Here is a 15,000-nt window from a genome sequence, read left to right on the forward strand (position 1 = left end):
CATATATCAAAAATAGCACTGGTCTTAGAACTGACCCCTGTGGGACCCCGCTCGTCACAGGCGCCCACTGTGATACCTCTTCACGTACCATGACTCGTTGCTGCCTCCCTATCAGGTATTCCCTGATCCATTGCAGTGCCCTCCCTGTTACATGCGCCTGATCCTCCAGCTTCTGCACTAATCTCTTGTGGGGAACTGTGTCAAAGGCCTTCCTGCAGTCTAGGAAAACGCAATCTACCCACCCCTCTCTCTCGTGTCTTACTTCTGTTACCTTGTCATAAAACTCCAGGAGGTTTGTGATACACGATTTGCCTTCCATGAACCCATGCTGGTTTTCATTTATAATCTTGTTCCTTTCCAGGTGTTCGACCACTCTCCTCCTGATAATCTTCTCCATGACTTTGCACACAATACATGTCAGAGACACAGGTGTGTAGTCCCCCCTTTTATAGTTTGGCCTGTCCCCTTCAGTTCCTGTTACCTTCTCCACTTGTAACTCTACTATATAATCAAAACTCAGAACCACGTGATCGCTAGATCAAAGGGGCCTCTCGTAAGTGATGTCCTCAATGTTGAACTGCTCAGGGTGAACACAAGATCCAGTCTTGCTGGCTCATCCTCCCGTCTCTCTCGGGTTGTGTCCCTGACATGTTGATGCATGAGGTTTTCAAGTACCACATCCATCATCTTGGCTCTCCATGTTTCGGGACCCCCATGTGGCTCCAGGTTTTCCCAGTCGATCTCCCTGTGGTTGAAATCGCCCATTACCAGTAACTTTGCTCTGTTCGAGTGAGCTCTTCTTGCCACCTCAGCCAGTGTGTCCACCATCACCCTGTTGTTTTCTTCGTACTCCTCTTTTGGCCTCCTGCAGTTCTGTGGTGGGTTATACATCACTCCAATGACTACTTTATGTTCTCCGGACTGAATTGTACCTACAATGTAGTCTCTTTCTCCAATCATGTCCATGCCTTCCATTTCCTCAAATCCCCATCGGTGTTTTATGAGCAGTGCAACCCCTCCTCCCCTCTACTCCTTCTATCTTTCCTCAGGAGCTGATATCCCGTTGGGAAGATTGTGTCTGTTATTGTCTCAGCGAGTTTTGTTTCTGTGACTGCTATGATGTCTGGGGATTTTTCACTGATTCTTTCGTTCCACTCCTCATGTTTATTCGTTATTCCATCCGCATTTGTGTACCAAACTTTCAGTTTCTTTTCTATCATTGTGGTCATGCAAGAATATTGGGGTTGGGGGAGCGAGAGCCTTGGTGGGGGCCTATATGGGGCTGTGGTGTAGGTGGGGTTTGTGATGATGGGGGTGGGGTCAGAATGCCCATAAGGGACAGCTGTTGGGGTGAGGTTTGTGATATGGGGGTTGGTGGCAGAGGGAACAGTGAGTGGGTTGTAGTATAGGTTGCTCAGTTGCGTTGGGAATGTCGCGGTTGGAGTCTTTTGGTGGGAGATTCTGTGGGGTGTGTTTGCCCTTCCTCCTGTGTCTGGGTCCTGCTCATCTTCATCATTGCCACTCGTTCCTCCTTGCGTCTCTGTACCCTCTCTTTCAGTGTAGTCCTTTCTTCTTGTGTTCTGTCGTGGTCAAGGTATACTCTCTGATACCCCTGTTTGTCCCTCAGTCTTGCTTTCTCTTGCAGAATCCTGGTTCGAACTGATTCTTCCTTGAAAGTTACTCTGACAGGCCGTATCCTTCCTTCCGTATCCTTCCACACACTCGTGTGTGTGTGTGTGTGTGTGTGTGTGTGTGTGTGTGTGTATGTGCATGTGTGTGTGTGTGTGTGTGTGTGTGTGTGTGTGTGTGTGTGTGTGTGTGTGTGTGTGTGTGTGTGTGTGTATTCGCCTAGTTAGTTACCATATTGTCCTAGTGCAGGTGTGTGTATGTGTGTATATGTGTGTGTTCGTGTGTATGGGGGAGGTGTGAGGGGGAGATACTGCTAACACATACCAGTAATTCTGGGTTATAAAAAGCGGAACTTGCTACTAGGGTCTAGAGCTTCTATGAGTGTCTACCCTTGTGTGTGTGTGCTTGTGTGTGAGGGAGGGATGGTTAGGGGGGGGGTAGGTGGTGTGGTTGAAAGATCCGTCGTGTAGGCACAAATTTAGTCTCATTTATCTTTCCCAATTATGCTACTCACTCCACTTATTGCCCTTTCTGGATTTACGTGTTAATTGTTGCTGGTTATTATCATATTCCTTGTTCACTTTGAGAAAGGACTTCCTAGCTTCCTAAGTATTCTTACTGCTAATAACTACCGGTAGTAACACTGCCCTATCCCTGTGTGTGTGTGTGTGTGAGTGTGTGTGTGAGAGAGAGGTGTCTTGTGCGGTGTAATGACTGGCTGCAACTTCTTGTGACCTGGCCTCAACCCTCCTGGGACTTGACCCTCGCACCGTCTTACAATGTTGCCCTTAAAAGCTTGTCCCGCCACCTAGCTTATAGCAAGTTGTGTGTGTGTGTGTGTGTGTGTCTGGATTTAAGTATCAATTATTGCTGGTTATTATCCTGTTCCATGTTCACATTGGGAGAGGACTTCCTAGCTTCCTAAGTATTCTTACTGCTAATAACTACTGGAATTAATACTACTCTACTCCTCGTTGGACTCTACCTTCTCACACTCGTCAACACTATATTCACTATGTCTATGCTATTTCTATTCTAATTCTGGTAATAGCTGGCAGGAGTGAGTGACCAGTATCAAACAGTATGCAAGGCCAGCCAGGGCCTTCAACATGCAAACCACAAATAGGCGAATGAAACTTGCGCTCAATGGTGAGGTGACAAGTTGCCAGCTGCTGATGACGAAGTCGTCGTACGTAGGAGTTAAATCTCTATTTTGGAGATCTTTCACCCATGATGTTTATAACCATATATTCTCATATATCCCGCTTCCTCACGCGATTTCACTCTTCACGGGATTTCACTCTTCACGGATGATAGTATACACTTCACATTATATACACTTCACTTTATATGTATAATGGCACACAACTTGTCGTGACGTCACTTCTTCAGGCCTACCGCTGCCAATGTGGCAACAGCGCCTAAGACCCCCCAACGGTTTGCGCTTTGAAATATTTTGATTTCAGCTTTCCTCTCACTTTTTTTAACTAATAACTTTAATTATCACTCATAGTATTGTTCACTGACGTTCCACTACCACTGATTACTGCTAGCTGTTATTGCACGCCTTACAACGCTAAGGTTCTCGGAGCCTTCTTACCCAGGTCTGCACCCCATGGACCCACGCGTCTGTGTGTGTGTGTGTGTATGTGTGTGTGTGTGTGTATGTGTGTGTGTGTGTGTGTGTGTGTGTGTGTGTGTATGTGTATGTGTGTGTGTGTGTATGTGCGTGTGTGTGTGTGTGTGTGTGTGTCTGTGTGTGTGTGTGTGTGTGTGTGTGTGTGTGTGTGTGTGTGTGTGTACTCACCTAATTGTACTCACCTAATTGTGGTTTCAGGGGTCGAAACTCAGCTCCTGGGCCCGCCTCTTCACCGACCGCTACTAGGTTCTCTCTCCCTCTGCTCCATGACCTTTATCATACCTCGTCTTAAAACTATGTATAGTTCCTGCCTCCACTACATCGCTTGCCAGACTATTCCACTTCCTAACTACTCTATGACTGAAGAAATACTTCCTAACATCCCTTTGACTCATCTGAGTCTTCAGTTTCCAATTGTGACCCCTTGTTTCTCTGTCCCATCTCTGGAACATCCTGTCTCTGTCCACTTTGTCTATTCCATGCAGTATTTTGTATGTCGTTATCATGTCTCCCCTGACCCTCCTGTCCTCCAGTGTTGTCAGGCTGATTTCCCTTAACCTTTCTTCATAGGACATTCCCCTTAGCTCTGGAACTAGCCTTGTTGCAAACCTTTGCACTTTCTCTAATTTCTTGACGTGTTTGACCAGGTGTGGGTTCCAAACTGGTGCTGCGTACTCCAGTATGGGCCTGATGTACACAGTGTATAAAGTCTTGAACGATTCCTTACTGAGGTACCGGAACGCTATTCTCAGGTTTGCCAAGTGCCCATATGCCGCAGCAGTTATCTGGTTAACGTGTGCTACTGGCGATGTACTCGGTATTATACTCACTCCTAGGTCTTTCTCCTTGAGTGAGGTTTGCAGCCTTTGGCCACCTAGCCTATACTCTGACTTTGCATTTGGCGGGATTAAATTCTAGGAGCCAGTTTCTGGACCACACATCCAGCCTGTCTAGGTCTCTTTGTAGATCTGTCTCGTCGGCGTCTGATTTAATTCTCCTCATTAACTTCACGTCATCTGCAAACAGGGACACTTCTCAGTCTATCCCTTCCGTCATGTCGTTCACATATACCAAGAATAGCACTGGTCCCAGGACTGACCCCTGTGGGACCCCGCTCGTCACAGGCGCCCACTGTGATACCCCATCACGGACCATGACTCGCTGTTGCCTCCCTGTTAGGTATTCTCTGATCCATTGCAGTGCCCTTCCTGTTATACGTGCCTGTTCCTCTAGCTTCTGTACTAATCTCTTGTGAGGAACTGTGTCGAAGGCCTTCTTGCAGTCCAAGAAAATGCAATCAACCCACCCCTCCCTCTCATTTCTTACTTCAGTTACCTTGTCATAAAACTCTAGTAGGTTTATGACACAGGATTTGCCTTTCATGAATCCATGCTGGCTGTCATTTATAATCTTGTTCCTCTCCAGGTGTTCTACCACTCTCCTCCTGATAATCTTTTCCAAGACTTTGCATACTATACAGGTCAGTGACACTGGTCTATAATTTAGTGCTTCATTTCTGTCTCCCTTCTTAAAGATGGGGACTACATTTGCCTTCTTCCATACTTCAGGTAGTTGCCCAGTTTCAAGGGAAGTGTTGAAGATTTTGGTTAGTGGCACACGTAGTGTCCCTGCTCCCTCTCTAAGGACCCATGGAGAGATGTCCGGTCTCACCGCCTTTGAGGTATCAAGGTCACTTAGGAGCTTCTCCACCTCCTCCTCAGTTGTGCGTAATTCATCCAACACTTGTTGGTATATCCCTTGTTGCTGTACCCCACTGTTTTGTCTTCCCGTTGTCCCTTCAGCCTCCACTGTAAATACTTCCTGAAATCTCATGTTGAGCTCCTCACATACCTCCTGGTCGTTTCTTGTGGGCTCCTCACCTTCTTTCCTCAGCCTGATTACCTGGTCCTTGACTGTTGTCTTCCTCCTGATGTGGTTGTAGAGTAGTTTCGGGTCAGACTTGACTTTCGATGCTATGTCATTTTCATACTGCCGCTGCACCTCCCTCCTTATCTGTGCATACTCGTTTCCGGCTCGTCGACTAATCTCTTTATTCTCCTGAGTCTTTTACCTTCTGTACTTTTTCCATTCTCTAGAGCACTTAGTTTTTGCCTCCCTGCACCTTCGGGTAAACCAAGGGTTCGTTCTGTCCTTCCCATTATTTCTGTTACCCTTGCCTCCTTGCATTTTGTTGTTACAAAGTCCATCATTTCGTTTACTGATTTTCCTACCAACTCCTGTTCCCACTGAACCTCCTGCAGGAAGGTCCTCATTCCTGTGTAGTCTCCCCTTTTATAGTTTAGCTTTTCCCTTTCTACTCCTGTTACCCTCTCCACTTTTAGCTCCACAATGTATTCAAAGCTCATAACTACGTGGTCACTAGCTCCAAGGGGCCTTTCATATGTGATGTGCTCAATGTCTGAGCTACTCAGGGTGAACATCCTCCCCTCTCTCTCTGGTAGTATCCCTAACATGTTGGTGCATGAGATTTGCCAGCACCACATCCATTATCTTGGCTCTCCATGTTTCGGGACCCCCATGTGGCTCCAGGTTTTCCCAATCAATCTCCCTGTGATCGAAGTCGCCCATGACCAGTAACTTCGCTCTACTTGAGTGGGCCCTTCGTGCCACCTCAGCTAGAGTGTCCACAATTGCTCTGTTGCACTCCTGCAGTTCTGTGGTGGGTTATACATTACTGCAATGACTACCTTGTGTTCCCCTGACTGAACTGTACCTACATTTCTCCAATCTCGTCCATACCTTCAATTTCTTGATAACCCCACCGGTTTTTTATTAGTAGTGCAACCCCTCCTCCCCCCCTGCTCCTTCTATCCTTCCTCAGGATCTAAGAACATAAGAAGAACATAAGAACGAAGGAACACTGCAGAAGGCCTACTGGCCCATGCGAGGCAGGTCCAAGTCTCCTACCGGCTTAAGCCAATGCACCCAACCTAGTCAGGTCAGGTCACATTGACTTAAGGGAGGAACACGGCAACCGACCTGTTAGCACAAGCTATCAGGTCTAACTCACACCCACCCACATCTACTCATGTATTTATCCAACCTATTTTTAAAGCTACACAACGTACTGGCCTCTATAACGGTACTTGGGAGTTTGTTCCACTCATCCACAACTCTATTACCAAACCAGTACTTTCCTATATCCCTCCTGAATCTGAATTTTTCCAACTTAAAACCATTGCTGCGAGTCCTGTCTAGGCTAGATATTTTCAGCACACTATTTACATCCCCTTTATTTATTCCTGTCTTCCACTTATACACCTCAATCATATCCCCCCTAATTCTACGTCTTTCTAGAGAGTGCAGTTTCAGGGCCCTTAGTCTATCCTCATAGGGAAGGTTTCTGATACATAGGATCATCTTTGTCATCCTCCTTTGTACATTTTCCAGAGAATTTATATCCATTCTGTAATACGGTGACCAAAACTGTGCAGCATAATCTAAATGAGGCCTAACCAAGGATGTATAGAGTTGAAGAACAACCTGAGGACTCCTATTATTTATGCTTCTTGATATGAAGCCAAGGATTCTATTAGCTTTATTGCGAACACTTATGCACTGTTGTCTTGGTTTCAGATTACTGCTAACCAGAACTCCTAAATCTTTTTCGCAATCCGTAATATTAAGATCTACATTATTTAGTTTATATGTGGCATGGTTATTGTCCTGTCCAACATTTAGAACTTTGCATTTGTCTATATTAAACTGCATCTGCCACTTCTCCGACCACTGCATCAGTCTATTCAAATCTTCCTGGAGTGCTCGAATGTCCTCGTCAGAATGAATTCGACGGCCTATTTTGGTGTCATCGGCAAACTTGCCGATGTCGCTCTTTATGCCCTCATCTATGTCGTTTATGTAGATTGTGAACAGTAGGGGGCCCAACACTGACCCCTGTGGAACACCGCTCGTGACGCTTCCCCACTCTGATTTCTCCCCATTTATGCAAACTCTCTGCTGCCTATTTGTCAACCATGCCTCTATCCAGGAAAAAATTTCTCCTCCTATTCCATGTGCTTTAATTTTCCTCAATAGTCTCTGATGTGGGACCCTGTCAAAAGCCTTACTGAAGTCCATATACACAATATCATATTCATTACCATGATCTACCTCCTCAAATACCTTAGTGAAAAAAGTTAATAAATTCGTAAGGCAGGAACGCCCCTTTGTAAAACCATGCAGAGATTCGTTGATTAATTTATGCTTTTCAAGGTGGCTACGAACTGCCTCGGCAATTATTGGTTCCATAAATTTTCCCACTATGGAGGTTAGGCTTATTGGTCTATAGTTCGAAGCTAAGGACCTGTCACCTGTTTTGAAAATAGGTATCACATTTGCCATTTTCCACTTATCTGGCACCATGCCAGTTTGTAGTGATATGTTGAAAAGATTAGCCAAAGGTGTGCTAAGCTCCTCTTTACATTCCTTTAGAACCCTTGCATACAGTTCATCAGGGCCTGGGGATTTGTTAGGTTTTAATTTATCTATTTGCCTAAGGACCATGTCACTTGTGACCCTAATAGTGCACAGTTTATTATCGTCCTGTTCTACATAATTTATCATTACTGGAATATCGCTGGTATCCTCCTGTGTAAAAACTGAGAGGAAGTATGTGTTAAAAATTCTACACATTTCCTTATCACTGTCAGTGAGCTGACCCGAGGAACTTTTGAGTGGGCCTATTTTGTCCCTGATCTTACTTCTGTATACCTGAAAGAATCCTTTTGGGTTAGTCTTCGATTCTCTTGCAACTTTAACCTCATAATCTCTATTTGCTTTTCTAATTCCCTTTTTTATTTCTCTCTTTAACTGAATATATCGATTTCTTAATTGCCCCTCTCCTCTTTTGATATCCGGGTGGGAAGATTGCATCTGTTATTATCCCAGTGAGTTTTGTTTCTGTAACCGCTACGATGTCTGGGGACAACTCCTTGATTCTTTCATGACACTCCTGTGTGTGTGTTTGTGTGTGTGTGTGTGCGTGTGTGTGTGTGTGTGTGTGTGTGTGTGTGTGTGTGTGTGTGTGTGTGTGTGTGTGTGTGTGTGTGTGTGTGTGTGTGTGTGTAGGTACACTGACTATAATTACATCAAGATCTAGTGAACTAGCTGAAATTTTACATTTGTTTCTTCAATAAAACAGAGGCTGACTACTTCTTGCTTCGACTTCAGGTTATGACCATCTTCAGCATGCTAAATATTTCTAATTATGTAGATCTATTTGTTACAGTTGTTTATAAGTGTGATAGTGACTTTTCTTCAGTTTTGTTCCCTTCCTTCCATCCATTACCATGAAACCAGCATCCTACCAGACTGGTTGATAGGATGTTAGATCCCAGGTCGCATCCTGGGTGGCTAGAAGCATCCTACACCTCACCTGTCAGTTGCTGATGACCACGACGGTGCTACTGTGTCTGCTGGAGGAGGCTGGCTGCCTGCTGCTTGAGACAGAGAGAGAGAGAGAGAAAGAGAGAAAGAGAGAGAGAGAGAGAGAGAGAGAGAGAGAGAGAGAGAGAGAGAGAGAGAGAGAGAGAGAGAGAGAGAGAGAGAGAGAGAGAGAGAGAGAGAGAGAGAGACAGAGAGAGACAGAGAGAGACAGAGAGAAATAGAGACAGAGAGAGACAGAGAGACAGAGACAGAGAGAGAGACAGACAGACAGACAGACAGACAGACAGACAGAGACGGAGAGACAGCGAGAGACAGAATTTTATGGTGAATATAGGAAGCAAATTTTTTTGATGAATTTTAATGATGATTAAACTCATATGAGAGAAGTAAGTGAAGTGAAAATAGTGCCCAGAAGGTCATAGTTAAGACACTAACAGTGGGAAACTGCAATCAACGAAAATTAATATAGTGAGAATATAAACTTAGTTATCTCAAGTGTATTTACACATATATATATATATATATATATATATATATATATATATATATATATATATATATATATATATATATATATATATATATATATATATATATATATATATATATATATATATATATATACAATAAGATCACAGTAAACAGGTGATTTCGGATTATGCAAAACAACCACTCTGAAAAAATAGAGAAATTCTAAGCGCTTTCGTAACTACTCACATTATCAAGGAACTATGAAAGTAAAGCATACAAGGAAGCTATATATATATATATATATATATATATATATATATATATATATATATATATATATATATATATATATATATATATATATATATATATATATATATATGTCAAACTTTTTGCAGAAAAAACAAAATGAGTGAAGATACCGCATCGACCATCATTCAGTCTGTGACTCTGTTGTCAGAAGAAGAAGGGGAACATCCCGTTACAATAACCAACCAAACCCCAACAACAGAATCCTCTTTTAAAACTCAGGCGCGGTACTTGTCATCTCCAGGACTTAAGTCCAACTAACAAGTTTTTCCTGAACTCTTTCATAAATGTTATTTTACTCACACTATAACATCGTGGAAAATAATGAAAGAAACATACCTTACATTTAAATAAAACTCGTTCACATGCGTTACCAAACGTTCACACTAACACACTAACACACATGCTGGGAGCTGCACCCTCTCAGCAGGTAGCTGAGGATCATGGCAGTAACGTACCTGCTAGCTTCCTGATGCTGAGGTCAGCTTGCTCAGGAGTGTTGGCGTTCAGTACCTCCTTCAGCAGACTGGTGGAGACACGAACACGGGAGATGTTCTCTGCTTCCTTCACTAACTTACGTATAGAATCCTGCAGAATGTGAAGGAGATTAGTGTGTGTGTGTGTGTGTGTGTGTGTGTGTGTGTGTGTGTGTGTGTGTGTGTACCTAACTCTACTCACCTAATTGTATTTACTTAATCGTGGTTGCAGGGGTCGAGACTCAGCTCTTGGCCCCGCCTCTTCACTGAACGCTACTAGGTCCTCTTTCTCCCTGATCCCTTAGCTTCATCATACCTCGTCTTAAAGCTATGTATGGTTCCTGCCTCCACTACATCACTCGCCAGACTGTTCCACTTCCTGACCACTCTATGACTGAAGAAATACTTCCTAACATCCCTGTGACTCCTTTGAGCCTTCAACTTCCAAGGGTGACCCATCGTTTCTGTGTCCCCTCTCTGGAACATCTTGTCTGTCCACCTTGTCTATTTCACGCAGTATTTTGTGTGTCGTTATCATGTCTCTCCTAACCCTTCTGTCCTACAGTGTCGTCAGGCAGATTTCCCTTAACCTTTCTTCATAGGACATTCCCCTTAGCTCTTGAACTAACCTTGTCGCAAACCTTTGCACTTTCTCTAATTTCTTAACGTGCTTGACCCGGTGCAGGTTTCAAACAGGTGCTGCATACTCCAATATAGGCCTGACGTACTCGGTGTACAGTGTCATGAACGATTCCTTACTAAGGTATCGGAACGCTATTCTCAGGTTTGTCAGGCGCCCATATGTTGCAGCAGTTATCTGGTTGATGTGTGCTTCCTGAGACATGCTCGATGTTATACTCACCCCAAGATCTTTCTCCTTGAGCGAGGTTTGCAGTCTTTGGCCTCCTAGCCTATACTCTGTCTGCGATCTTCTTTGCCGTTCTCCGATCTTCATGACTTTGCATTTGGCAGGGTTGAATTCGAGAAGCCAGTTGCTGGACCACGTGTCCAGCCTTTCCAGGTCTCTTTGAAGTCCTGCCTGATCCTCATCTGATTTAATTCCCCTCATTAACTTCACATCATCTGCGAACAGGGACACCTCTGAGTCTGGCCCTTCCATCATGTCGTTCACATATACCAAAAATAGCACTGGTCCTACGACCGACCCCTGTGGGACCCCACTCGTCACAAGTGCCCACTGTGATACCTCATCATGTACCATGACACGTTGTTGCCTCCCTGTCAGTTATTCTCTGATCCATTGTGCAGTGCCCTTCCCGTTACATGCGCCTGATCCTCTAGTTTCTGCACTAGTCTCTTGTGAGGAACTGTGTCGAAGGCCTTCTTGCAGTCCAAGAAAATGCAATCAACCCACCCCTCTCTCTCGTGTCTTACTTCTGTAACTTTGTCATAAAACTCCAGAAGGTTTGTGACACAGGATTTGCCTTCCATAAATCCGTGCTGGTTGTCGTTAATAATCTTGTTCCGTTCCAGGTGCTCCACCACTCTCCTCCTGATAATCTTCTCTATGATTTTGCATACTATACAGGTCAGTGACACTGGTCTGTAGTTTAGTGCCTCTTTACTGCCTCCTTTTTTAAATATGGGAACTACATTTGCCGTCTTCCATTCCTCAGGTAGTTGCCCGGTTTCAAGGAATGTGTTGAAGATTGTGGTTAATGGCACACACAGCATTTCTGCTCTCTCTCTCTAAGGACCCACGGGGAGATGTTGTCCAGTCCCATTGCCTTTGAGGTGTGTGTTTGTGTGTGTGTACTCACCTAGTTGTACTCACCTAGTTGAGGTTGCAGGGGTCGAGTCCAAGCTCCTGGCCCCGCCTCTTCACTGGTCGCTACTAGGTCACTCTCCCTGAACCGTGAGCTTTATCATACCTCTGCTTAAAACTATGTATGGATCCTGCCTCCACTACATCGCTTCCCAAACTATTCCACTTCCTGACTACTTTGTGGCTGAAGAAATACTTCCTAACATCGCTGTGATTCATCTGTGTCTTCAACTTCCAACTGTATCCCCTTGTTGCTGTGTCCCATCTGTGTGTGTACTCACCTAGTTGTACTCACCTAGTTGAGGTTGCGGGGGTCGAGTCCGAGCTCCTGGCCCCGCCTCTTCACTGATCGCTACTAGGTCACTCTCCCTGAGCCGTGAGCTTTATCATACCTCTGCTTAAAGCTATGTATGGATCCTGCCTCTACTACATCGCTTCCCAAACTATTCCACTTACTGACTACTCTGTGGCTGAAGAAGTACTTCCTAACATCCCTGTGGTTCATCTGTGTCTTCAGCTTCCAACTGTGTCCCCTTGTTACTGTGTCCAATCTCTGGAACATCCTGTCTTTGTCCACCTTGTCAATTCCTCTCAGTATTTTGTATGTCGTTATCATGTCCCCCCTATCTCTCCTGTCCTCCAGTGTCGTCAGGTTGATTTCCCTTAACCTCTCCTCGTAGGACATACCTCTTAGCTCTGGGACTAGTCTTGTTGCAAACCTTTGCACTTTCTCTAGTTTCTTCACGTGCTTGGCTAGGTGTGGGTTCCAAACTGGTGCCGCATACTCCAATATGGGCCTAACATACACGGTGTACAGGGTCCTGAATGATTCCTTATTAAGATGTCGGAATGCTGTTCTGAGGTTTGCAAGGCGCCCATATGCTGCAGCAGTTATTTGGTTGATGTGCGCTTCAGGAGATGTGACTGGTGTTATACTCACCCCAAGATCTTTTTCCTTGAGTGAGGTTTGTAGTCTCTGACCCCCTAGACTGTACTCCGTCTGCGGCCTTCTTTGCCCTTCCCCAATCTTCATGACTTTGCACTTGGTGGAATTGAACTCCAGGAGCCAATTGCTGGACCAGGTCTGCAGCCTGTCCAGATCCCTTTGTAGTTCTGCCTGGTCTTCGATCGAGTGTATTCTTCTCATCAACTTCACGTCATCTGCAAACAGGGACACCTCAGAGTCTATTCCTTCCGTCATGTCGTTCACAAATACCAGAAACAGCACTGGTCCTAGGACTGACCCCTGCGGGACCCCGCTGGTCACAGGTGCCCACTCTGACACCTCGCCACGTACCATGACTCGCTGCTGTCTTCCTGACAAGTATTCCCTGATCCATTGTAGTGCCTTCCCTGTTATCCCTGCTTGGTCCTCCAGTTTTTGCACCAATCTCTTGTGTGGAACTGTGTCAAACGCCTTCTTGCAGTCCAAGAAAATGCAATCCACCCACCCCTCTCTCTCTTGTCTTACTGCTGTCACCATGTCATAGAACTCCAGTAGGTTTGTGACACAGGATTTCCCGTCCCTGAAACCATGTTGGCTGCTGTTGATGAGATCATTCCTTTCTAGGTGTTCCACCACTCTTCTCCTGATAATCTTCTCCATGATTTTGCATACTATACATGTCAGTGACACTGGTCTGTAGTTTAATGCTTCATGTCTGTCTCCTTTTTTAAAGATTGGGACTACATTTGCTGTCTTCCATGCCTCAGGCAATCTCCCTGTTTCGATAGATGTATTGAATATTGTTGTTAGGGGTACACATAGCGCCTCTGCTCCCTCTCTCAATACCCATGGAGAGATGTTATCTGGCCCCATTGCCTTTGAGGTATCTAGCTCACTCAGAAGCCTCTTCACTTCTTCCTCGGTTGTGTGCACTGTGTCCAGCACTTGGTGGTGTGCCCCACCTCTCCGTCTTTCTGGAGTCCCTTCTGTCTCCTCTGTGAACACTTCTTTGAATCTCTTGTTGAGTTCTTCACATACTTCACGGTCATTTCTTGTTGTCTCTCCTCCTTCCTTCCTTAGCCTGATTACCTGGTCTTTGACTGTTGTTTTCCTCCTGATGTGGCTGTACAACAGTTTCGGGACAGATTTGGCTTTCGCTGCTATGTCATTTTCATATTGTCTTTGGGCCTCCCTTCTTATCTGTGCATATTCGTTTCTGGCTCTACGACTGTTCTCCTTATTCTCCTGGGTCCTTTGCCTTCTATATTTCTTCCATTCCCTAGCACACTTGGTTTTTGCCTCCCTGCACCTTTGAGTAAACCATGGGCTCATCCTGGCTTTTTCATTAATCCTGTTACCCTTGGGTACAAACCTCTCCTCAGCCTCTTTGCATTTTGTTGCTACATATTCCATCATCTCATTAACTGGCTTCCCTGCCAGTTCTCTGTCCCACTGAACCCCGTTCAGGTAGTTCCTCATTCCTGTGTAGTCCCCTTTCTTGTAGTTTGGCTTCATTCGTCCTGGCCTTCCTGCTTCTCCCTTCACTTGTAGCTCTACTGTGTATTCGAAGCTTAAAACCACATGGTCACTGGCCCCAAGGGGTCTTTCATATGTGATGTCCTCGATATCTGCACTACTGAAGGTGAATACTAAGTCCAGCCTTGCTGGTTCATCCTCTCCTCTCTCTCTTGTAGTGTCCCTTACGTGTTGGTACATGAAGTTCTCCAGTACCACCTCCATCATCTTAGCCCTCCATGTATCTTGGCCCCCATGTGGGTCCAAGTTCTCCCAATCGATCTCCTTGTGGTTAAAGTCACCCATGATCAGGAGCTTTGCCCTGCATGCATGAGCTCTTCTGGCCACTCTAGCCAGTGTGTCAACCATCGCTCTATTGCTCTCGTCGTACTCTTGCCTTGGCCTCCTGCTGTTCTGTGGTGGGTTATACATCACTGCTATTACTACCTTGGGACCTCCAGAGTGAAGTGTTCCCACTATGTAATCACTTTCTTCTCCGCTATCTCCTCTCTCCAGCTCATCAAAATTCCAGCGATTTTTGATCAGCAACGCCACTCCTCCACCCCCCCTGTTCCCTCTGTCTTTCCTCAGGATTTGGTATCCCGTTGGAAAGATGGCATCTGTTATCATACCTGTAAGCTTGGTTTCTGTGAGAGCTATGATGTCCGGTGATGCTTCTTTGACTCTTTCATGCCACTCCTCCCACTTATTTGTTATTCCATCAGCGTTTGTGTACCATACCTTCAGTTTCCTTTCCAACACTGTGGTTTGGGGGGCCTGTGAGGGTGGGAGACCTGGTGGCGTACTGTGGGATTCTATAGCT

General features: G+C 45.2%; 1 protein-coding gene across 1 annotated transcript in view; it reads right to left on the reverse strand.

The window, feature by feature from the left end:
• Nucleotides 1–15,000, reverse strand: part of LOC128684272 (kinesin-like protein KIF28) — an 83,357-nt gene that overhangs the window by 14,738 nt on the left and 53,619 nt on the right. The window contains exon 19 of the mRNA XM_070097109.1: nt 9,913–10,042. Coding sequence (XP_069953210.1) covers nt 9,913–10,042 — 130 coding nt within the window. The remainder of the gene's footprint in view (nt 1–9,912; nt 10,043–15,000) is intronic.

Source organism: Cherax quadricarinatus, chromosome 4 (assembly GCF_038502225.1).
Source record: "Cherax quadricarinatus isolate ZL_2023a chromosome 4, ASM3850222v1, whole genome shotgun sequence".
Taxonomy (NCBI): domain Eukaryota; kingdom Metazoa; phylum Arthropoda; class Malacostraca; order Decapoda; family Parastacidae; genus Cherax; species Cherax quadricarinatus.